Source organism: Dromiciops gliroides, chromosome 1 (genome assembly GCF_019393635.1).
Source record: "Dromiciops gliroides isolate mDroGli1 chromosome 1, mDroGli1.pri, whole genome shotgun sequence".
In the NCBI taxonomy this organism is placed as follows: Eukaryota; Metazoa; Chordata; class Mammalia; order Microbiotheria; family Microbiotheriidae; genus Dromiciops; species Dromiciops gliroides.
Genome location: NC_057861.1, coordinates 20,950,037 through 20,975,758, shown reverse-complemented (window position 1 = coordinate 20,975,758; position 25,722 = coordinate 20,950,037). Strand labels below are relative to the sequence as shown.

General features: G+C 42.6%; 1 protein-coding gene across 3 annotated transcripts in view; it reads right to left on the bottom strand.

The window, feature by feature from the left end:
• TAOK3 (TAO kinase 3) overlaps nucleotides 1-25,722 on the bottom strand; it is a 247,833-nt gene that overhangs the window by 92,516 nt on the left and 129,595 nt on the right. For 2 of the 3 annotated variants that reach the window (XM_043986734.1, XM_043986743.1), the window contains exons 4-11: nucleotides 24,686-24,757; nucleotides 24,127-24,228; nucleotides 19,701-19,746; nucleotides 17,230-17,326; nucleotides 15,655-15,768; nucleotides 13,864-13,955; nucleotides 4,649-4,742; nucleotides 3,147-3,228 (exon numbers count right to left, since the gene is read on the bottom strand). In XM_043986734.1, the coding sequence (XP_043842669.1) occupies nucleotides 3,147-3,228; nucleotides 4,649-4,742; nucleotides 13,864-13,955; nucleotides 15,655-15,768; nucleotides 17,230-17,326; nucleotides 19,701-19,746; nucleotides 24,127-24,228; nucleotides 24,686-24,757 (699 nt within the window). Of the gene's footprint in view, nucleotides 1-3,146; nucleotides 3,229-4,648; nucleotides 4,743-13,863; nucleotides 13,956-15,654; nucleotides 15,769-17,229; nucleotides 17,327-19,700; nucleotides 19,747-24,126; nucleotides 24,229-24,470; nucleotides 24,561-24,685; nucleotides 24,758-25,722 lie in introns of all 3 variants that reach the window. The other variant, XM_043986749.1, reaches the window with a different exon arrangement.

Genomic DNA, 25,722 nt, shown 5'->3' with positions numbered 1-25,722 from the left:
ATTTTGCGTTCCAAATTTTTCTCTCTCCCTCCTTCCCTTCCCTTTCCCAGACAGCAAGCAATCTGATATGGATTCTATATGTACAATCACATTAAACATATTTCCACATTAGTCATGTTGTGAAAGAAGAATCAGAACAAAAGGGAAAAGGCTTCTGGGTCTGTTCTTTAATCCCTCTTGCACAAGATGGCCTTTCAAATAACAATGACCTTTGTTATGTACCCACAAGTCTTCTCTTCTCTAGGCTTCAACCAGTTCTCATATGGAAGGATGAGAGGCCCTCCATCGTACTACCTGTTCTATGCCAGACACTTTTTAGCTTATTGTTTAACATATAATGGGCCAGATGTGGGCCGGCCAGGGCAAAGGAGACAAGAACTCCCACTTCCCTATTTCTGGTGCATCTGCCTATCTTAACATAGTCCAAGACTGCCTTAGCTTTCCTCAGCTACCCTATCATACTGGTGACTCATTTAGCTTTCAGCACATGAAAGCTCCCATCTCTGTCATCCAGTGTGCCAGCTATACTTCCTACATCTGTGAAAACTTGTTAATCATACTATATCTGCCTTTGTATGAAAAAAATCAAAACACTGATCGATAAGTTGAACAGCACGAGATGAATACGATTCTCTGGGGTGCTCCCCTAGACATCTCCCTTCGAGGGTGACTATTAGTGGAACTATTCATGACTTTCCTTTGGGTCCGGCCATTCACCCAGTTTGGGACCCACACAATAATACTCTCGCACAGTCCCTGTTCCTGGATCTTTTCCAAGAACAGCATGCAATATATTATCAAATGCTTAGTTAACATGTAGGTAGACTGTATTTACAGCTCCCTCCTGAGTTTGTTAACCTTCTCCAACAAGGAAACAAGGTCAGCCTGGAGTGATCTCTCTTCTTGACAAAGTCATACTAACTCTTTGTGATCACTACTTCCTTATCAAGATGTTCACCAACCATCTCTTTAATAGTACGTGCTAGGGCAGCTAAGTGGCGTAGTGGATAGAGCACCGGCCCTGAAGTCAGGAGGACCTGTGTTCAAATCCAGCCTCAGACACTTAACACTTACTAGCTGTGTGACCCTGGGCAAGTCACTTAACCCCAATTGCCTCACCAAAAAAAAAGGGTAGGTGCTAGAGTCAAGGTCAAGTTCATTGGCCTACAGTTAGCTGGATTCTATTTGTGAAGATAAGGATGTTTGCCCTTCTCCAGGCCTATGGCCCCTTTCCTGTTCTCCATGACCTTAGAACTCTAGCTGTTTGTAGTGCAGCAGCCCCAGCTGCTAACTGAAGATGTAAATTCATCTGGGCCTTGTGATTTGAATTCATGGGGACCAGAGAGTTAGTTCTCTTACTATCTCCTTACCAATTTGGGGGATCACCTCCCTCCTGACCATTTTTATCTTGTCGTTTCCAGTTTCTCTTGGCAGAGAAAACAGAAACAAAATGAGAATGAAAAGAGCTTCATCTTCTGTTATTAGTTTATAATCCCATTCACCCCAAGCAGCATTCATAGTCCTTTGATCTTCCTCCTCCCCCTCCCCCCCCCCATAGATAAAAGGAAGGGAAAGAAAGCTTTTTAAGCTGATGGTTTTGCTTTCCTTGCCAGATTCGGCTTATACTGAGTTTGAACCCACAACACTATTCTTTCAAGACTATTCCATGCTTCTGTATTCATTTTAGTTTACTTTCCCTTACCTCCATCTTTACACATAGCCTTTTAAAATCTAAACTGGTTGGTAAGTCTTCTGGACATCCACCAGAGAGAGTGCCAAGACACTCCCCTTCTTTCCCCCACCCCCATTGGAATTATTTTGTAAGTCTCTGATATAGGTGGCATAGTGAGTGGAGGGAGGGTGGGACCCAGAGTCAGGAAGATCTGTGCTAAAACCCTGTCTCAAACACTTCCTAGCTCTCCATTTCCCTGGCTTTCTTTAAGGTGAGCTCAAATCTCACCTTCTGGTTTTTCCTGCTTCCTCTGCCTGCCTTCTGACTTCATTCCGAGATTCCTTAGCCTCTATTCTCTATGGATCTTCTATAACCTGGTGATTTACATGCTGTCTTTCCCATTAGAATGGGGCCTCCTTGAGGGCAGGGAACATATTTTTTGTCTTTCTTGGTGTTCTTAGCACTTAGCCGAAGTGCCTGGAATATAGTTAACACTTTATAAAGGTTTGTTGACTGAATAAGGTACATCAGCTGTGTTGGCCACCAACATTACTCATGAACTGTATAAAATATAGCCAATCTACCTTCACTGAAGCTTCCTTGTGGTGTGGAGGTGACCCTGTGGTCTTGCTAGCTATGCTGGTGGAGACTAGACTCTATCTAGGAAGGCCTAAGAGGTTTGGATAGGACTTTGGGGAAAGGCTTGGTGATGGACTGTGTTCTCTGGAAACCAATCAGACTAAGTTCTCAGAGGCTCAACACTATGTCGGCCATGAGGAAATTCTTTGGACAGTCTATAGAGGGGTCGCAATCTATGTCAGTGGAGAGCATGTAACATTGACGAAATCATGGCTCTGAAGTATTTTGAAGGAAGTACAAATGCCATGATGCCAAGTCTTTCAATAATGCTTTTAAGTACTTGATTAACATTTTGGACTCCTAAAAAGTCTTTGGGTTGGGATGAAGTAGCTTAAAGTCAGAGCACTTAATGGTGGTAGGGAACGATTTTTTTTTTTTTGCAGGGCAATGGGGGTTAAGTGACTTGCCCAGGGTCACACAGCCAGTAAGTGTCAAGTGTCTGAGGCCGGATTTGAACTCAGGTCCTCCTGAATCCAGGGTCGGTGCTTTATCCACTGCGCCACCTAGCCGCCCTGGTGGGGACAGATTTGAACTCAGGTCCTCCTGACTCCAGGGCTGATGCTCTATCCACTGTACCACCTAGCTGCCCCTCACCAGACATTTTCTTAAGAATGATTTTTATTCCCAATGCCCACCTCCCCAAAGGTAAAAATCACTATTGCCAAAAGCAGAGCCTACCCAGTTTAAGGCTGGTGGCCCAGATACCTGGAGATGTTTCCTATCTAAATTAAGAGATGACCACTCTGTAAGGATGAGCAGCCACATGAATGATTTACAATTAAGCTCTACTACAGAATGATTGCCACCCCTCTTCAGACACAAATGTGAAAATTACCCGCAATAGGTCCACTGATGTTGGCCTTTCCTGAGGTATTTTCTGTAAGCAGTAATCAACAAATCCCCTAAAGGAGTTTGTCCTGTGGGTATAAATACAGGAGAATCAATCAATCGATCGATCGATCAATTAACTTAAAAAAAGAAAATCAGGTGCTATAAAGCATATTGGATTAATTTCAAGATTGTAGGGCTAGACAACTTACATATCAACTAGTTGATTAATTAATTAAAATTTAAAAAAAGAAAATATGGAGTTATAAAGTCTATTGGATTAACTAAAGATTCTAGGGCAGAGGATTATGTTTCAAGTAATGGCACCTCTTCATTTCACAGTGAGGAAACTGAGGCTTACAGAAGGAAGTGACTTGCCCAAGGTCACACAGGGAGGTAGTGACAAAGCCAGCATTCAAACCCAAGGCCTCTGACTCGAAATCCTATGCTCTTTTCACCAAACCACACTCTCCTTTGCATGCAAATGAAATTGTAGGGTTTGAAGGAAGACTTTTTTTTTTTTTTTGGAGGGGGCCAAAGATTTGTTTTAGGGATGCCAGGAACAAAGTCAGTACCTGTTCACAGGTTAAACTTTGGGGGGATTTTGGATGCTGCTGGCAGGGCCTCTGTGAGACCTGTGATCTCATTGATGGATGTACTTTTCTTCAGAATGCAAAGAGAACTGTATCCTGGGATATGCTAAGCATACAGCGTCAAACAGCCCAAGAAATGATCAGAACCTCACACATTTTTAGCAAGGAGGGTGATACTGAACACACGTAGCCCTTTGATATACCCTGTCTCACTCCTTTTAAGTAAACTTGCCATAAAATGCAATGGATTTTGAGCTAGTGTTGGAACCAGGAATATTTATAAACTGTTTTCAAGGTGGCAAAATGCTTTACATTTGCTATCATTTTTATCATGAAGACCTGGGTTCAAGGGCTGCCTCTGACATCTACTGACTAGGTGACCCTGGGCAAGTCATTTGATCTCTTAGTGAAATAGGCGACCCTCTAGGACTCTTAAGTTGGAGAGACAAGGGCATTCCCTGGAATAATGAAGCCACAGGTCCTGTTCCCAATCCCCTCCCAGCCCCACATATGCCACATGACACCAGAGCACAACAAACAATGGAATTCTACGAGTTTTAGCTGGGTGAGATAGGCACACAGGTGATCGATGGTCTTCTCCATGCTCTCACCCCTTTTAAGTCTCTGTACACTAAAGACATGTTCAACGGATGCGTATATCCACACAGAAAAGATACAGGAGATGCCCACGTACGGAAGACTGAAGTGAACAATAATTACAATGGAAGGGACTGTGGTCATTAACGTGAGAAATGAAGCCTCACTGGGACAATGGCATGAGGTTTTGGGGCCACTTTCCTGGGAGAATCTACTAAGCCAGGGCGCTCAGAGCCAAAGCAAGGCCCTTAGGACTCGGGAGAGGGTCAGAGAAATCCAAGGACGAGAACAAAAGAGGACAAAATATTAGCGGTCTTACCATTCATTCGACTGTAACACCGGGGAGTCATTCTGGGCTATGTGATATAAGGCACTCATAGCATTCATGTTGAAAAGGGGGGGCTTCCGTTCCGCTGCAAGGAGACAAGAGAAGGCGCTAATACCATTCTTGGAGGAGACCAGGGAGAGAAAGAGAGGAGGAGGAGGAAGGAGCAGAGCATCGCTGCTAAATCAATAACTCGTTACTGTCGTCATGGCACCTAATCCACTTATTTTAATCTCCTAGGTCAGCCCAGGACAGCCATTCAGGAGAAGCTGCTGGTCATTCTAATGGAGGAAGATACAGGCCCTGAAAGAACTTGTTTCAAGGGATTCATTTCAGTCTAGAACAAAAGTTTTGTTATTACCTTTGAGTTGCTAGGGACCGGAAATCTGCAACTGAAGGGGCCTTAGAGGTCGTTGAGGAAGGGGTTCTTCACCCTTTTTTGTGTCCCAGAGCCCTCTGGTTCTCTGCTGAAGCCTAAGGAGGCTCCTTCTCAGAGAAATATCTTTAGATGCATAAAATAAAATGCGTTGTTGTCGCTGAGTTGTTTCAGTCGTGTCTGACTCTTTTGACACCATTTGGAGTTTTCTCTGCAAAGATACTGGAGGGGTTTGCCATTTCCTTCCCTGCCTCATTTTACAGATGAGGAAACTGAGGCAAACAGGGTGAAGTGACTTGCCCAGGGTCACACAGCTAGGAAGTGTCTAAGGCCAATTTGGAACTTAGGAAAATGAGTCTTCCTAACTCCAGGCCTGATGCTCTATCCATTGAGCCATCTAGCCGCCCAAATAAAATACATAAGATCACAAAAGAAATATAGTCATCAAAATAATACAAAAAATATAGACACCAAAATAATACCAAAACCCCATAGATTCTAGTCTAAGACCTTTGGTGAGTCCAACCTCATCATTTTATAGATAAGAGGGGAAGGGACTTGTCCAAGGTCACATAGCCAGTAAATGTCAGATCCAGGATTTGAACCCAGGTCCTTTGACTCCAAGTTCAGAGCTCTTTCCATGATATCACATAGCCTCAATGAGAACAAGGCCCGAACATCTCCAACACCATCACTCTATTGTGGCAGAGTCGGCAGTTCTAAATTCAGATCCTGTCTCTGTCCTTTGCATAAGAGGACCACGTGGCTGGACTCTACTTCCTCATTACCTCTTCCTTGTGGAATCTTAAACTTCATTGAAAGTGTAGCTCGGGTGCTATTTTCCTTATCTCTCTAGTGATTGGTGCTTTGTCCTTGAAGTCCCTTTATATATATATATATATAATACATATTATATATTATATATATATTATATATATATATATATATATATATATATCATTTACTTCTGCCCATGAGTAGAACATAGGCCTCTGAAAGGCATTTTTGGCTTACCATATACAATTTAGAGCACTGTGCATAACACACATCAGGTGTTTAATAAATGCTTACTGAATTCAGCCAGTTCTAGAGAACAATCCAAGGATGATGCACCACTTATATAGAAAGTCTCCCAAGAGTCAAGTTGTAGTAGTCTTGGGCTCATGACAGTTCTTTTTTTTTGCATAGGGCAATGAGGGTTAAGTGACTTGCCCAGGGTCACACAGCTAGTAAGTGTCAAGTATGGGTGTGAGGCTAGATTTGAACCCAGGTCCTCCTGAATCCAGGCCCAGTGCTTTATCCACTGCGCCACCTAGCTGCCCCCCAGCTCAAATACTTTTATACATTTATCTAAATCCTACTAATTCTTTAAATGTAAGAGGCAGCTAGGTGGGACTTGGAGTCAGGAGGATCTGAATGAAAATCCAGCCTCAGACACTTACTAGCTGTATGACCCTGGGCAAGTCACTTAAGACCCCTTAGCCTCAGTTTCCTCATCTGTCAAATGGGAAAGTTCGTACTTCCTAGGGTTGTTGTGAAGATTCAAAGAGTTAACATCTGTAAAGAGCTTCACAACCCTTAAAGTTCTATATAAAAGCTATCATAACCATCACCACCACCACCATCTGAAACATACTTTCCTAGAACATAGGTGATAGACTAGGGTACAGAATGACACATGCATGTCAGTTGTGGCCAAAGGATTGATGTGTTTTGCTTGAGTACACGTATTTGTTATGAGGAAGGGCTTTCTATTTGGGGTGAGTAGGGTTAAGAGAGTAGCAATGGGGCAGCTAGGTGGCGCAGTGGATAAAGCACCTGAGTTCAAATCCGGCCTCAGACACTTGACACTTACTAGCTGTGTGACCCTGGGCAAGTCACTTAACCCTCGTTGCCCCACTAAACCAAAAAAAAAAAAAAAAAGAGAGAGAGTAGTAATGGAGATGCAAAAAATATGCATGTACACAAATATATGTATATACACACGTCCATATACATGAATATACATATCCATCCATCCATACACAATGATCACAGAAAGATTTAAATCTATAGAAGGAAACAAAAAAGGTCAGAAGTGAATAACAGGCCGGAGAGGGTCAGAGGGAGGAAAGGGTTAAGTCAAAGTATTAGCGATTGATAATAAGCTTCCTGAGAGTAAGCGATCACAATTTATGCAATCTTCGTTTGTCTTTTCATTTCTCCTTAGTAGCCTATACAGTGAAGAAAATCACAAGTATGGTAGGGGGTCACGAAAGAATTCTTCAGCTAATAAATGAATGAGAGAAAGAAAAGAGGTCATTTGGCCTGCACACTTCATTTCATGCATTTAGAGTCTACTTGCTATAATGGATGGATTCCCATCCCTCACCACCTGGACCCACTTGATTCTGCTTTCTGTACACAGGGCTACTTTGCTATCATTAATCTTGGTTCAGAGGTTATCAAATTAAGCTCTGCTTTCTGGGTGAACGTGGAACACTGTCGTGAAAGAGAACCATCAGGATGCTTGTAGTAAAAGCCTGGGCATGAGATCACTTTGGTTGTTTATTCAACGACCAATTATTAAGTGTCTACAATATGGCACCAGATTTGGAGTCTAAAAAGTGGGTTCTGAATTCCTATGGTGCCACTTGGGCAAGTCAGCTGCCTCATCTACAGAGATTAGAGCCTCTCTAAAATCTCTTCCAAATCTAAAATCTTAGGAAGACTCTGTGCTGGAAAACAAGAAGGACACCAAGTTAATGATGAGATGGCCCTTGCCCTCAACAAGCTTACAATCGACTAGAGGAACGGACAACTCAGTAATAAGGAAGAGGAGTAGTTCTTTTCATTATGCCAGATATACCTGAATGCCAAAATTTCAGTATGCCAAAATGTATGTGTGTATGTATAAATATGTGTACACATATATATTCATGTACATTATATACATATACACACATATATGGGTATATATATAAAATACACATATGTATCTTTAAAAAATTATCTTTATCCTGAACTTAAACACTAAATAAAACGAGCATTTCCACTTACACAGAACTGACTGAGATTGTAAATGAAAATTCATAACTATTATGTAGTGCTTGTTTTTCTTTTTGAGTATATAATAAGTTTGTCCTGTAGTTTTCTAAGCTGTCCTGCTTGTCTGGACTTCTTCCTGATCCCTTTTCTTTCTGTTCTGTTCTCTAAATTTTTGCTTGTTTGTTTTTCAGGGCAATGAGGGTTAAGTGACTTGTCCAGGGTCACACAGCTAGTAAGTGTCAAGTGTCTGAGGCAGGATTTGAACTCAGGTCCTCCTGAATCCAGGGCTGGTGCTCTATCCACTGCGCCACCTAGCTGCCCTGTTCTCTGAATGTTTAAAAACGATTCCTACAAGACTGTCTTTGAGGAAAATATATTTCAAATGTTTCTATTATATTCTCAGGTTATAAATGAATTACTTTTCCATTCCATTCATTTATATTATCTTAGAATTATAGTAAAGATTTGGGATTTCACAAGTACAATCCTTTTAACACCTCTTGGATTAATAAGATTTAGAATAGCAATAAGCAATCAGCTCCACACTTCCCTTCAAATATGCAGAATGAGGCATGCATTTTTCAAACACCAGTGTAGTGATTTGTCTTGCTTGACTATATGTAATTGTTACAAGGGTTTGCTTTTTTCTTTTCAATGTGGAGTTAAAGGGAAGGGCGAGGGGAAATTTTTTTTTAATTGAAGAAATTAATTTAAAAAACGAGTGGGGAAGGGGTTGAATTAAGTGATCCTTATACACCTATTCCAGGCCAATCATTATCAATTTTGAAATGGGTTTTAAATAATTGTGTAAACATGGATAGGTGTTTTTGACATGGCACAGCAAAGCATAGCATGAATTGTGGCAAAGAATATAATTGCCCAAGAAAAACAAGTGCAAAACAAAACCCCCAAACAGACAGGGGCAGCCACTGGATAGACTAGGGAGTGAAAATGGAAGACTCAAAGAAGGAATGTTTTTGGCTAAAGAAATATCAAATAAGGGAGCAGCTAGGTGGTGCAGTGGATAAAGCACCAGCCCTGGAGTCAGGAGGACCTGAGCTCAAATCCCGCCTCAGGATTGAGCAGTGGAGGTGATGTAAAACTAAATGACATCAGTTTTTACTAGCTGTGTGACCCTGGGTTAAGTCACTTAACCCTCATTGCCCGGCCGCCCCAAAACCCCCACCCAAACAAAAAACAACAACAACAAAACAAAAACAAAACCCCAAACCATCAATTAAAAAAAATTAACAGCTTTATCTGGAGCTTTTGACAAGGACTGACAAGGTTCATTTTTAAAAGCTGGATTGTAGCTAAATTTTCTTTAATTGGCATTATAATCATTACTTAAATTGTTTTGAAGACTGTGTGTAAAGAATAATTTTTTAAAACCACTTTAGGTATCCCCAGACTCAAATATTCCTTTGGATCTTTGATCTCCTTGATCTGGATAGGATTCCCTCCAATGGTGCAGATTGTGACCCACGCTGGGTGACCGTCATCCATGGCCTACCATACGTTTGCCACACAGGGTCCACCCATTGTGATGGAGACCTGCCTCACTTCCCTTTGATGTCCAAAAGATCCCAGCAGAGACCTTGGTTTGTCTCTTGCCTTGGCCACATTGAGCAACTCGGGAAACCACCCCAAGAACTAGTGAAATTTCATATTAATCCCCTGAAAAAAACGGCAGCTATGCCCATTACTGTAGAGATGGTTGTTTCTATTTTCTGGAGTTAAGGAAAGGAAGGGAGAGAGGAATACAGTGTCTTAAATTCAAGTGACCCAATGTGTTCACAGAACATCCTACCAATGTTTTCTTTAGAACATCCTTAATGCCATGTTGCTTTTTGGTTATTTGCCCTCTTGGGTAAGGTGCTCTGCACAAAATACAAAGATGGTGGACCAAGACTACTCTCCTTTCTGCAAACTTCCAATCACTAAAGGACTTTATTCCCATTAGTCTCTGCAGAACACTTCTGAACCAGGAGAGGAACAAAATGAAGTTAGGAATGGGCTCTTAAGACCAGGACCCGAGGGATGTGAATACCCCATTGGCCCTGCTTTTTCTTATTTCAACTCTCTTCTCATAGGCGAAGAAGAAGTACAGGTTGCACTAAAGTTCCATCAAATGAGAATGTGCTTTTGATAGGAAAACACCAGTGAAATCCAGTCTGAGCAGTGCTTTTAATCATCATTTTAAATGAGTTGATTTAAATCCAATGCAATCTGATGGAGCTGGTCAGATGGGTCCTATCGGTATAGAAGAGGGGGCCAAACCAGCCCTTGATCTTACAAATATCAATCTGCTTAATTAGCACTGGACATGAAGAACACCAACTCCGAGGAGGTTTCTTTGCCATGAGCCTCTTAGCCTCCAAATAGGGGCAAATTGAGAAGGCAAAAGCTACAATAGGGACTTGATCACATAGTGGCATTTCATACATTTCCTTCTTTCCTTCCTTCCCTCCCTCATATGTGTGTGTATAAACATCAATAAAAGATTAAAAATACACAGAACAAAAAAGTTCAGAAGAGAGAAAAAGAAAACCCCAGATAAAAAGATAAAAGAAAAAATACTATTTATAATAATTTAAATAACATTTGATATTTATACCATACTAGAAAAAAATTCTTCTTTCTATCTTCCCTCCCTCCCTCCCTCCCTCCCTCCCTCCCTCCCTCCTTCCCTTCCTTCCTTCCTTCCTTCTTTCCTATCTATGACATATGACATCTTGGCTATTATCATGGCATATACTTTTGTTTTCTTCCTTTTTTGGAGGGGGCAGCTAGGTGGCGCAATGGATAAAGCACTGGCCCCAGATTCAGGAGGACCTGAGTTCAAATCCAGCCTCGGACACTTGACACTTAATAGCTGAGTGACCCTGGGCAAGTCACTTAACCCTCATTGCCCCGCAAAACAAAAAACCAAAGAACCAACCAAGCAAAAGAAAAATTAAAACAGATTTTCATTTTTATCTTTTGTTTTATCGTTGTCTATATTTCCCCCTGTATTCCCCTCTCTTGCCCCTCCTCTGCCATCCCTTATAAGGAAAAAAGAAAAAAAAATCATCAAAACCAAATGTATTTTAAAAACTGACATTATGGGTAATGTTCCCCAGTTGTGGACCTCCTCTTTGGCAGAGGTAGGAGGAGGTATCTTGTATTTCTTCTAAGGACCCAAGCTTAGTTTTTATAGTTTTTCAATATTTGGATTAGGTGGTTTTGTTGTTCTTGTATTTCATTGTGGTAGTTGTTGTGTGTCTTGTTTTCTTGGTTCTGCCTACTTCGTTCTGAACTCGTTCATGGAAGTCACTTGCTGCTTCTACTGGTTCACCATGTTCATCATTTATTATGGAAGGGCAGTAGCCCATGCTATTCATGCACCACAATTTGTTTCACCATTCTCTAACTGATGAGCTTCTACCTTGTTTCTAGGCGTCTGCCAGACCATTCAAGTGCATCTGGGGCCTTTCTTCTTAACAATGACCTCCTTGGAGTGCATGTGTGCCTAGCAATGGGATCTCTGAGTCACCATGTATAGAAATGTTAGTTATTTCATGCATATCATTCCAAACACCTTTTCTCAACCATAGTGATTCACAGCTCCCACAACAATGCATTAGTGTGTCTACTGTTCTACATATCTACTGTTTCAACTATTTGTTAAGTATGTGACTGTCACAGTGACAGATACTTTTTCTTCTTTTAAAAAAAAATCAAATTTCCTACTGATGTCATTTAGTTTTACATCACCTCCACTGCTCAAAGTGGCTTTCCTTTCCCTTTCCCTTCTTTTTTGTTGGGGGGGTGGGGGGTGGGGCAATGAGGGTTAAGTGACTTGCCCAGGATCACACAGCTAGTAAGTGCCAAGTGTCTGAGGCCACATTTGAACTCAGGTATTCCTGACTTCAGGTCTAGTGCATTATCTACTAGCCTAGTTATGCAAAATCATTCATAATCAAGTTCTGAGAACCTTTTTTTTTGGGGGGGGGGCTGGGCAATGAGGGTTAAGTGACTTGCCCAGGGTCACACAGCTAGTAAGTGTCAAATGTCTGAGGCCAGATTTGAACTCAGGTCCTCCTGAATCCAGGGTCGGTGCTTTATCCACTGCGCCATCTAGCTGCCCTCCCTTTCCCTTCTAACAAAGAATAAAGGAGAGGAAAACAAGTTCTTTAAAATCAAACAATGTATCAACCAACTGCATTAGACAGGCTTTTTTTTTTTTTAAATATGCTGATAGTCCCTTACCTCTGCAAAGAGTATTTTAAAGGAAAAATAAAAGGCAATGTAAAAATGCAATAGGTGCATATAAACATGAGGCAAAATTAGGTTTTTTTCAACCTAATGCTTATTCCCAGTTGGGGTCATGAGCGCCTCTTATGTGGCGGCAGCTGCTCTGAAAAGTTGGGCAGGAGGGGGGCAGTTAGGGAAATGGCAATTAAGGTAGTTGGTGACGAATTGGCCACTTAGAGTGCTTTAGGCAATGTTAGTCATGCCTTTCAACTGTCTTGCTTACAGGACCCTTTATTATTATTATTATTTCTAATACAATCGCATTTATAAAGCGCTCAAAAGTTTACAAAGCACTTCCCACATTGTTATATCCTTTGATCTTCACAACAACCATGTGTGGTGGGTGCTATAATTATCCCCATTTTGCAGATGTAGAAACCTAAGCTGAGAGAGTTTTAGTGATGTGCCCAGGGCCACACAGATGAGCCAGGACTTGAACTCAGATCATTTGGATTCCCAAGTCCAGCACTCTACCCACTGTACCACCCAGCCGCCCACTGGATAAAGTGTGACAACAAACACAAGGGAGGCAGTGACTAAAGGCCAGGACTGTGAGTATGGTCTGGGTTCTAGTTTCAGGCCCAGCACTATCTAGTAAGTGGGAGTTTGGGAAAGTGAGTTCACTCTGTGGGCCTCAGCACTCATATGTATAAGGCAGCTAGGTGGTGCCATAGTGCATAGAGCACTGGGCCTGGAGTCAGAAAGATCTGGATTCAAATTCAACCTCAGATGTTTACTAGCTGTGTGACCCTGGGCAAGTCACTTCCCTCTGTTTGCCTCAGTTTCTTCATCTGTAAAAAGAGCTCAAGAAGGGAATGGCAAAACTACTCCAGTATCTTTGCCAAGATAACCCCAAATGGGGTCATGAAGAGTCAGACACGACAGGAAAAAAACAAAAACAAAACAACTGAACTGCTCACATTTATAAAATGATGGGAGTTTGGTTAGATTGCCGGTTAGTCTCTAAATATCATCTGCGGACCTCTAGACATCAACACTATTTTTATAATAATACTAAGATATTTTAATTTCTAATAAGGTAAATAAAATAAAAACAAGCCACAATAACAAAAGCTCTTTGGAAGCTTCCCAATAATTTTTTATTTTTTTAAATTTTTTTAAACTTTTTTATTTTTTAGGCAATTGGGTTTAAGTGACTTGCCCAGGGTCACACAGCTAGTAAGTATTAAGTGTCTAAGGCCAGATTTGAACTCAGGTCCTCCTGAATCCAGGACCGGTGCTCTATCCACTGCGCCACCTAGCTGCCTCCCCCAATAATTTTTAAGAGGTTAAAGGGATCTTAAGCTCCCAAAGCTAGGCTAGATGACCCTCCTAAGGTTTCCCCCCAACTCCACATTCTAGGGACTTGGTCTAAATCAGTCATAGGAATGAAAGAAGGAAGCAGTCTTCTGATGTTGTACAAAACCCAAGGGAAAATGCAAAATACACAGACACCCACGGCACAGGGCGATTTGGAGACGTGCCAAGAAAGGGGGCAGTTCCTGCTTACCTAACTCAATGCACGTGATCCCCAGAGACCAGACGTCCACTTTGCCATCATACTGCCCTTCGTCCATAGCGAGGATGACCTCTGGAGCCATCCTAGTGACCAAAAACACACATAATCCCGGTTTCAGAAGAGAAGCAATATGAGTAGCAGAGAGCAAAGATCATACCTTCCTGAGGAGTCTTCACAAAACTACCTCCAATTGTTCTCTGACTTAATGAAAAATCCCCCACCCCATCCACAGGAACACCTGTTATTATTATTATTTAAATATATGCACAAATGCTGAGTTTTGGAATGAAACTGTGCTTTCACTAGGGAACAGGGAGAGGGACAGAATCTGTGGTTACACTGGTATTGTAAACTCCCAGAAGAGGGAATGCCCTCAACCAGTGAAGGTTGGCACCTGCTCTACAACAACCTTGGAGAGTGTGTCTGAGTGATCACACTCAGAGGTTAAGTGACTTGCTTGGGGTCACCCAGAAAGGGCAGGATTTGACCCTAACTCTTTACCTACTAGACTATGAGGCCTCTTTCATACAAATGTTATTGTAGGGATAGGGATGGGACCTCTGATTACCCTGATAGAAGTAGGGTTGTGGGGGTAAATGTTTAACAATTGGCTCTCCAGAGAAAAAACATGTGTGTATACATATATACACACACATACACACATATACTTACATGCACACATACATATACATACCAACTACATACTTTTATATTTACTTTGCATAATTAACATTTTCTCCATCACTTTCTTAAGTCTAAACAATCTACAAAACCATTGGTCAGGTCAGCCCTGGTTTGTAGCATTTGCCGACCTCTGAGATGTAAATGCTCACTTGAAAATAATGAATAATTGTCTGTTGTAGGACGGTTTGAACTGGCTCCAGCATGCCCCTGGATATGGGGAACTTCTGGATGGGGAAACTCCATCCACCAATGCACCTGCTCTACAGTTGCCTAGGCACACAAAGAGATGAAGTGACTTGCCCAAGGTCACACAGTCAGCATGTGTCTTGAACCCAGGTCTTGCTGACTTCAAGGATGTATCTCTCTCTCCTACACATAAATGATGAACTCAACTTATAACATGGCTGATGGTGCCACACCAAGGAGTACTATCTGAGAGTATCATGAACAAGAAGCCATTGGTAACGGATGGTGCTATCTCCATCACTTAGGATTTCCTTCCTCGGATGGCCAGACCTTTGCCCTCTAGGAGTTTGGTTGATTAATTCATTTTGTCCAGAGTATGAGGCAGTATGAGGTACCAGGGGAAGCCCTCGAATGATAAGGAGAGCAGAAAATTCAAATGATGACTAGGTTTCTCCTTAGACAAGTGATTTTTCCACTCAATCATTTCCCAAGATGAAGTCAAGTTTTAGTCTATAAGTTATGGGGGACAGAAGAATGGGCTAGGAGACCTCTGCAAGGAAACTCCAATAGAAGAGGATCTTAAGAGCCCCTTTGAGCAGGTAACATCTGTGCTTGTTGGCAGAGTAGATCATACTAAAGCAGCCTCCTTGTAGACGCCTTGAGCCCTTGGTTCAAGAGGAAACCCCAAAGGAAACCCCAAAGCTAGGTGTGGTGCCTAGATGGCTCACTCTGATCAGCTCACACAGAGCAGCGGGGACCAAGGTCAAGCACTCTGGGACCACATGGACCATCCTCACTGCTCGGGTACTGATGCCCTACTTCTTCCCATATCACTTCTGTCCTTTGAGCCAGGCCACAATGGTCCCAGCTTTTAGGAATGGAGTCTGTCCTGGGCTGGTCCGTGCGACTTACCAGTATGGTGTCCCTACAAAGGAGTTGGCAGGAGATGCAATGGAGGCAGACCCAAAATCGGCCAGCTTCACCTGGCCCGGCTCTGTTAAGAGGATGTTGCCCGCTTTAATGTCCCTGGAAGAAAAGACCGGAGGTCAGGCCAAGGAGGAAAGAAACATCACCTTATCCATCTTGACTGAGGGATGGGTCAGAGCTTGCAGTTCATAAGACAGCCAAGTTGATGAAAGTTTTCTCAGATAACCAGAAGGGGATTTAGTAATGACTGCTTGCTGTTGGGGTGAGGGATGGTCCAGATTCCTGGGGATGCTTCGGGGGTCAGAGTCATTACTTAAAGGGCCAGCTTCCTTTAAGGGCAAGGGATTCTGGGAAGCTCAGTGGCAGACACAGATGGCAGGGAGACTTGTGGAAAATGTGGCTTGTCTGCTATCCCAGGATGCTTTGCTGTCTTTTGAACTTGGCTGAGCACCTTGGGTGGGGAAAATCTGTGCCATTTGTAGCATCCTCTTCCCCCCTTTTCTTTTCCAATGTCACTGACCTTTTAGAGCAGAAACCACTTATGTCTTCCTATTTACTACCTACCAATAAACCTCACCTGGAAACATTTCATTTTTCTCTTGTCCAAACTCCTTTATCTCCCTCTTTAATGGTAATTGCAGCTCTAAGGCAGTTATCTAGGAGGTGCTATTAAAAAGAATACTATATAGTAAAGAGAAAACCCTAGAAGAGCAAAATGAACCTGCATCAAGGTTAAGAAAGTGTCTCCTGTTGTATGCCACAAGGTTGTTCAAGCATGTGGTGGGGAGGGGGTGAATAAGAGAAGGGAGAAGAGAAAGCGACATTATCCCCCCCCCAATTATTCATCCTCTCATAAGTGGGTCAATGTGGGGTGATAAAGAACCCCAAGTCTTAGAATCTTAGCCTTGAGAGCTGGAAGGCCCTTAGAGTGCATCCAGTCCAACCCCTCCTTTGATGGGCTGATTCTCTACAAGGCATTTAAGGGAGGCGTCACAGACACCAGGGGCAGGGTCTTCACAGAAATAATAGAATCTCTGGGTTGAAAATGACCTTGGAGCTATTTAATCTAGGCCAACTTGCATCAGATAAGGGACAGAGGATGAGAAGGGGTGGACTGACGGTCATGTGGCCCAATGGAGAGAAAGCCCACGTCCTTACTGGAGTGCCTGGGGAGCCGGGAGAGCTTAGCTGGGAACACCTAGGGCTGGTTGGGAGCCTTGCCATGGGGAATCCCAGAATGCAGGCTCCCAGAGGGCAGGCCTGGGCTTTCTGCCTTTCTTTGACCTTCAGTGGTGGGCTCATTGTCCAGCCCACAGTAAGTGGGCACACTGACTGACTAAAAAAGCCCCCGAATTCACTGGTAAAGAATCCCAGTCTATGGAATAGTGGCCAGAGCCAAGTCTGGGCCCTCGGCTCCTTGCCTTCCATGGCAAGAAGTAGCGGCTTTGCACATGCCCTTTCTAAGTGTTCAGGCACTTGAACCTTGGCACACATGTTGTGGACGAGGCTTCCTTGGCTTGCTGGAAATGAAGAGTAAATAAAGCATCCCTCCCCTCTTACCTATGGATCAGCATATGAGAATGCAGGTAGGCCAGGCCTTGCAAGGCACCATGGGCGATGGCAGCAATCTCTATTTCCTGAAGTGGTTTCTTATGGACTGAAGAGGAAAAAAAAAGTCAGTAGTGGGTTTTGTTGATTTCCAAAACCATCTCAGATTTGCAGTGAGACTGAACAAGAGCATCTTCCAAATAGTAATTGTGGTGTATGGGCACCTTAGGGTTGTATCTAGAGCTCAAAGAGCCCTCAGAAGCCATCCCTCTCAATCCCCTCATTTTAGAGATGAGGAAAGGATTAAGTGGACTTGTCCTTAACTTGTCAGTTAAGTAACTGAGACAGGATTTGAACCCAGGACATTTGGTTCCAAATCTAGGGCAACACGCTGCTGTTATGATACAGTCCAACACACCCCACCCTGGCACGGCCCAGTACAGCCAGAAGCACACCTCAAAAGGAATCACAGTATGGGACTGAACTTGTGCCATGGGCCTGATTGAGTTCTAGAGGGAGGACAGAGCCACACAGATGGCTGGATCCAACAGGCCAGAGTTGAGTTGCACTAGGCCCTGCTGACATTCTGGCCGCCTGGAGGGCGTTTTGGTCACATTATCTTTCTCTGCTCTAAAACCATCCATAATTATTTGTTCTAACTATAGGTTTTCATTATTTGTGCACTCAGCCAGCCAGCAGTTCCTATTCAGCTATCAAGAAGGATATAAAGGGAAAGGGGGAAAAAAAAAAAGGTTGTACATTTTTTACTTTTTTTTTTTTAGGTAAAAATTAGACAATTCTCTCCAGGTGCTTGACAAATTTCCAAAAGTCTTTGGCACAACAAGGTTTGTAGAGGAGAACAGCACGAAAGGTGAGCACCATGGAAGAGCACTTTGGAAATGGACTTGCCCATTCAAGATCCCACTCCTTCTTGGGTCTCTCAAGACTCAGGGCCCTTGGGAGGATTGAGCTGATCTAATTCTGTGCTGCTAATATCATGTATCACACCCAGTGGGTTTGAAGAGGCCACCTTGGGTCACAAATAGCCCAAAGCAAAACCAGCCAAAAGAGCTTGTGGAAGCTCAAACTTTGTGGACCCCAGAGGTCAGCATGTCCAACCTGCACCTGTGATCTTCCCTGACAGGTGGTCACCTAGACGTCACTGGAGACCACTAGGGAGGGAAAACCTGTTATATCTTACGAGTTAGTTATCCCATTCTGCTTGGGAGAGCCCTAATTATTAGCAATTTTTTTTCCTTATATACAGGTGAACTCTTTCTGTAAAATCCCTTTGTTGTTCCTAGTTCTTTTCTCTGGGGCCATTGTTTCTGTTCTGGTCATAAACTCTGAGGGTCTTCCCCTCCCAGAGTAATTCTTTTGTGAACACAAATCAGGCCATCTTTTGCCTCACTTCTCACCTAGCCTTTAATCACCAATTGGGTGTTGGCTCAGATGCACTGAGACCTGGGAAAGACCTCAGCTTAAAAAGGCCAAGGTCTCCCACTCCATCCTGGGCCATCGCCAGTCATCCTGACCTAGGGGTTGCATTGCCACTGGACCCAGATGGCTCTGCAGGAGAGATTGAGGCTCATGCCTTTGCACAGCCCTGCCTCACTTATGTCCAATTCATTCACAAGTCAAGATATCACCTTTCTGATGTCCTGGTCCTCTTTGAGAACGAAGGATGAAAGACAACAACAATCTGGACCCAAGCAGAACAAAGCTAATCCTGCTTCCATGTAACAGTCTTTCAAATAATTGAAGATAGTTGAGGACTCCACTTTGTCACATGTCATTGAGCCTCTAAAGCCTAATTATTCATGGTATTTCCTTTTTCTGGTTTTCAGATTAGATAGTTTGTAAGGAAGAATTTCTATCTCCATACCCTTAAGGAAGAATTTTTTTTTGGGGGGGGGAATAAAAATTTGTAAGTTTCTTTAAATTTTGTCATCATTTCTAAACTTTTACCCAGTTTTAATTGATTCAGGGCCTTTAGGTTAATTGATAAGTTCGTTGTTTAAATGAGTCTCTCAATCTTAGAACTAACCCAATATTGAGTGTATTGGAGAATACTTGAAGACACATGTCAGGTTCTCCCAGTGCCCAAAGTCTTCTCCTCTCCAGGTTGAAGGTCGCCAGTTCTTTTAACTGATCCTTGCATAGTATGGTCTCCTATGGTCCTACCAGAAGCCCCGGCCTGACTGTGTCTTTTGTAGCCACAGTGCTTTAAGTCACTCCTCTGATACCTTTAGGGAGATTGGCACTGACAAGAGAGGGGTGCCACACTGTAAGGTTTGCAATCGCTTTTATGCGCAGAGCACCCATCTACAACCTGAGCGTGCTTATCCACAGTTCTTGAACCAAGGTCATCACCGATTTATTTCCCTTCGAAGCCTATTTCACACAAAATGCTGAAGGGCAGAAAAATATTCTAGATAAACATTACTATGAAGCAAAGCAAGAAATAGTCTTTTTGTTCTTACCTTCTAATAAGTCAGAAGCTGATCCTAGACAATATTCCATGACCAACTGAAACAGAAGAAGAGCATTAGAAGATTGCTTAACCAGAGTCCAGGTCCTCAGTCAGGTGTTGTGTGTGCACGCGTACACGTGGGCTGAAGACCAAAGGGAGGCTAAGGCCCCGGAGTGGGATGGGGCAGAGGAAGAAGGGAGTAATAATAGATTGTGTTTCTATTTAACATTAAGTGCTAGAGGTTGTTTAATTAGATACGCATTTCTGTCTATTTGGTAAGGTAGCTAAGAATAAGAGTGTTAAGGAAGAGAGATTTTGAACAATATGCGATCACCAATTGAGCTTTCAATCAACAAGCATTTATTACGCCCTTACTATGAGCCAGACAGTGGTAGAGCAAGAATAAGGATAAGGATTGGGCACGGGGTTTTATCAGAATGGGGAACTCTTGGCTGAGGAAACGCCTTCTACCAATGCAGGTGGGCACCTTCTCTGCAACTTAAGGGGCAAGAACTGTTAGCGCCTTGAGGGGTTAACTGATCTGCCATACAGCCAGTCGGAGACTGAGACAGGGCTTGAATTATTTTGCCATTTGTCTGGATCTGCTTAATAATGGCTTCTATTGTGTACATATTGTACACCCTTCCCCAATATATTCTGCTCTAGGGCAGCTAGGTGGCACAGTAGGTAGAGTACTAGCCCTGGTGTCAGGAGGGCCTGCGTTCAAATCTGACCTTAGATACTAGCTGTGTGACACTGTGTAAGTCACTTAACCCTAATTGCCTTAAAACATCCAGGGCCATCTCCAGTCATCCCGATGTATATCATGCCACTGTAGCCAGATGTCTCTGGAGGAGAGAGTGAGGCTGGTGACCTTGCACAGCCCTCCCTCACTTAAATCCAATTCACTGCAAGTCATGACATCACCCCAATGTCATGGTCCTCTTTGAGAATGAAGGACAGTCAACAATAACCTCATAGCCTATTAAAGAATGCTGAGGTGAATCAACAGTAAGACAAAGGAAAGGACCTGAACGCAGGAGTTCCTGGTTCTGAGGCCTGGTCTTTATCCACTGTGCAATGAGCCAGTCAATTGGTATATTAGCTCTCTCTCTTGTTACCTCTTTGGAGTTGTAACAATAGAAGGGACCTTAATCATAGGGCAGCTGCAGAAAGCAGACAGTTTGAAATGCCCAGGAGCACATCTAGTGTGTTAAATATCACTGGACTTGAGCTGAGGTGAGCACGGGAAATAAGATTTTGCAAACTGTGGAACGGTTAATAAGCTATGAGCCTTGGGGCAGCTAGGTGGTGCAGTGGATAAAGCACCAGCCCTGGATTCGGAGGACCTGAGTTCAAATCCAGCCTCAGACACTTGACACGACTTGCTAGCTGTGTGACCCTGAACAAGTCACTTAACCCCCATTGCCCCCCCCCCCCCCGAAAAAAAAAAGCTATGAGCCAAGAGAACGCATACTGGCCTCCAGGGAGGGAATTCAGGTGTATAGTGAGCAGTAAGTGACCAACAGCCATATTTTCCTAAGTCTCAAACAACACAAATATTCTAACCATCGGTATAACTGGCTATAATCAGATCAGTAACAGTTTGCTTTTAGATAGTACTTAGTGGTTTATAGATCACTTTCACCTATATTATCTTACTTACTCTGCCAGTAGTAAATACACAATAGCTGACATTAGTTAGCTGTTTAATATTGACAAAAAGGCTTTCATGTATTATCTCATTGGACATCTCCTAGTATTCACGTAGGGGGGAGATTTATTAAAATTATTATTATTCCCATTTTATGATGAGGAACTGAGGCACTGAGAAGACCCATGTCGGAAGTGACAAACGCCCCTGATTTAAAGTCTGGAACACTTTTCATTATGTACGCCAAGCTGCCTCTGCAATTACCATAGTTTTCCAGCATGTATGTAATAAAGAACCTGAGTTCAAATCTGTCCTTATATGTGTACTAGCTCTGTGATCCTGGGCAAGTCACTTAACCCCAAATGCCTTCAAGAAAAAAAACACAAACAAAACAGCATAGTTCCTGTCCTGAGGTAATTTATATTCTTTCTTTGTTTTTTGGTTTTTTTTTTGCAGGGCAATGGGGGTTAAGTGACTTGACCAGGGTACACAGCTAGTAAGTGTCTGAGGCTGGATTTGAACTCAGGTCCTCCTGAATCCAGGGCCAATGCTTTATCCACTGCACCACCTAGCTGCCACCTAGCTGCCCCTGGTAATTTATATTCTTAAGGGTAAACAGATTCTGGGGGAAACCTGAGAAGCTTTCCTATGAGTACAGAAGAAAATTATTTCAATTGCAGCACATGAATTTTGTCTTTCTAATCTGGTTGCTCAAAGGCATTCAACAAAAAATAAAAACAAAAAGAACAAATTTCTTTCTTGGCATTTGGATGTTTGAGGTTATCGAGGTTGCCGGTAATCACATAATAACCACTCATCTTCATATATACCTTTAAAGTTTACAAAGTACTTTCCTCAAAGCCCAACAAGAGAGGAAACGATGGGATTTCATTCCTATCTTCTAGGTGAGGAAACAGGTTTCTATGAGGCTAATTCAGGATGACCAAGTATCAGAGCTGGGATTCCATCCCAGGATGCTCTACTGTATCCTGGCTCAGTGCTCTTCCCACTATGCAATGCTGCCTAACCTCAGTTTATGAAGATTGGTGCTCCCAAAGCCGGCTTCCTCTACACTGGGGAGAGATCTTGGGAACAACCGTCTGTCCACCTCCCACTCTGAACATTAAGAAGCCAATAAGGCTTAGGAGGACCAACTTGGAAAAAAAGCACTAGATTACATGCAAAGAGACTGGGGATGTGGGGTGTTGCCAAGGAAGTTTCATTATCATTAAAAAGTATTTTTTAAGCACCCAGGTGTTATGCTAAGTGCCATATCTGTGAATCACAGAATCTCAGCTGTTAGGAGCTTTGGCAGAGGTAATTCAGTCCAAGCTGTACTTAGACAAGAATCCACTCTGTAGCATTCCTACCAAGTGGCCACGCAGCCTCATCTCCACTTATGGGGAGCCTCCCCTCCTCCTAGAGGCAGCCCATTCTGAGGTGCGATGGTTCTCATGGTTAGATAGGAAGGCTTTCTCCACAACAAGACTCTCCCCCCTCCCCCCAATGCTCTTGGTTCTGTCTTCTGGGTCAAGAAGAACGAACCTAATCATTATCTATCTCCATGGTGTGAAGCTCAAAGAAAAAGGGCCCCTGAAGGCTGCATATTAAGTCAGAAAACCACAAATTAACATCATTGTATTTGTATGTATTTTGTTAAACATTTCCCAATTACATTTAAATCTGGTTGGGGAGGGCACTGAGAAGTTTGGTAACTCTGCTCTACTAACAATCATGGAAGCCAATTATAGCGTGTGCCCAGCAGATCTTCTCTCTGACCTAAACGTCCCAGTTCCTTCATCTGATCCTCAGATGTTTTGGGCTCTAGTCCACCCGGATTCCCACCCTTTACTACTTAGACCTATCATGATTTCTTAACGTCTTGAGGTCAAGGACAGTCTGACTAGAACACAGTAGGGTGGGCCAATGACCTCTCTTATTCTGGACACTAGACTTCCAGATGATACCCATTTGGTAAGTGAAATAGCCAACATAGGGACATGTGTAATAAATTCTGATTATGAAAATTCTGAGATGGAAGCAAAAACCTATTTACTTCAGGTTAGGTGCTCCCCTCCACCTTTCTTTAAAGTATCCTGGTGGATCTACCATCTTTTCTTCCTTGTTGTACATTCTATTCAGAGAGAAAGCTTCCGCAGTCATTCCTCCGCTGCTAGCACCTTCCCTTGGAGATGACCTCCCATTTACACCATATATACCTTGTATGTGCCTAGTTGTTAGCTTGTTGTCTCTCCCAATAGAATGTGGGCTCCCTAAAGGCAGGGACAATGGCTGTGGGTTTTGTAAGAGGTTTTGGTCTTTCTTTGTATCCCAACATAGCACAAAGGACATAGTAAGAGTGAAATAAATATTTGTTGACTGTTGTTGATTGAAGGGTGTTTAATCTCACACAATGCACCCCATGGAACACATTTTCTGTGCTAATAAACACAGACAACAGAAATAACAAAAGGGTAATAATATTATTTGGTCATTTTAGTCGTGTCTGATTCTTCATAAGTGCAGTTGGGATTTTCTTGGCGGAGATACTGGAGAGGTTTGCCATTTCCTTCTTTAGCTCATTTGACAGATGAGGAAACTGAGGTAAATAGGTTAAGTGACTTGCTCAGGGTCACACTCAGATACAATAAGTATCTGAGGCCAGATTTGAACTCAGAAAGATGAGTCTTCCCAAAGCCCATCACTCTATCCACCCCTAGTGGCCCCTGTAGGGTATTTAATAAGGCCTGGCAAATAAAGAGCAGAGTTACCTCTGACTTACCCAGGCAGTGTGCTCTTTCAAGTAGCAGCCCTTATACTCAATGGTGTTGGGGTGCTTCAACTGACGTAAAAATTTGACTTCCTTAAGAATATCCTGCCATTTCTGCGGTGAACCAGATAAGAAAGAATTTTAGCTGAAGCAGAAAAGTCTTTTCATTTCAAATGTTCATATCTACAGCATCACATCCAAAGTTTAATATCTCTATATAGCACATATGCTAAACAGCGACTTAGAATATTGCATAAACCATGAGTATGTTATATGAACTTTTATGATTACTTTAATTCAAATATGCAAATGCAATCTCTCATGCAAACATACGATAATAGAGCCATTCGACTAACCCTGATACTATCTGCATTGCCTCTGACTTAATTAAATCCACTTCAAAACAGACTGGAGTGAGCTAGACCAATGGGCATACTTGTCACAGCCTTGTGTGGAAAGAAAAAAGACGTGTTAAAGGAATGTCTGAAGAACTCATTTCCACTGTCACAGGAAATCCCCTGTAACTTGCTTGATTTGGACCCGTTCAGATGCAGAATTGCCTTGATCTTACCTCATTGGTTTGTTTCCCAGTGTAAGACATTTTCTTAATTGCCACCACTTCATTGGTGTGGGAATTTGTGGCCTACATGAAGGGTAGAGAAGGGAAATGAGAATTAGTAGGAGAGGAGGCAGGTGAAATGAAATATTTAAAACTTCAGATTTTTCTATGACCTCTTAAAACTCCGGTTCAGAGAACTGAGAGATTCCACCTTTTCGAAGTCCATACATTTTAATTCTTTGGACAAGCTAAGACAGAACTTTCACTTGGCTTTATGAGATATCTTCCCTCTCTTCCTTTTGCCTCCCATACAGTTTTCATCAGAGTAAAATGACACCACAATCGACAATTACATCTGTACCAAGAACTCCAATCTTGCTTTTCCTAGTAGACTGACTTTTTTACATTATGGTGTCTGAGGTTCTCATTAAACTACTACAACTGACCCCTGCCCCCACCAACCAATACAGTATTTAATTAAAGAAAGCTACTCGGATAATCTTTCTCCCTTCTCTCCAGGGTATTTAAGTGCTTTAAAGAGAATTTCTCAAAGATTTCAGAAAGACAAACTTAAGAAATCAAAAGCCCATCTAAAGTTGACCTTCCTTCCTTCCTTTTCTTTCTCCTTTCCTTTTTCCTTTTATTCCTTTCTTTCCTCCCTTCTATCTCTCTTTCCTTCCTCCCTCCTTTTTTCCTTCCTTCCTTTGTTCTTTCTTTCCTTTCTCCTTTCTTTCTCTCTCTTCCCTCCCTTTCTTCCCTTCCTTATCTTTTTTCTTCTTTCTTTCTTCTTGTTTCTTTGCTTCTTATTTCTTTCCTTCCTTCCTTCCTTCCTTCCTTCCTTCCTTCCTTCCTTCCTTCCTTCCTTCCTTCTTTCCTTCCTTCCTTCCTTCCTTCCTTCCTTCCTTCCTTCCTTCCTTCCTTCCTTCCTTCCTTCCTTCCTTCCTTCCTTCCTTCCTCTCTCTCTCTCTCTCTTAATAAGGCTCTGCTTAAGTGCAATATCCCTGATGTATCAAGAAAGAAGAAATGCAAGTTATTTTGGCCCTAGGATA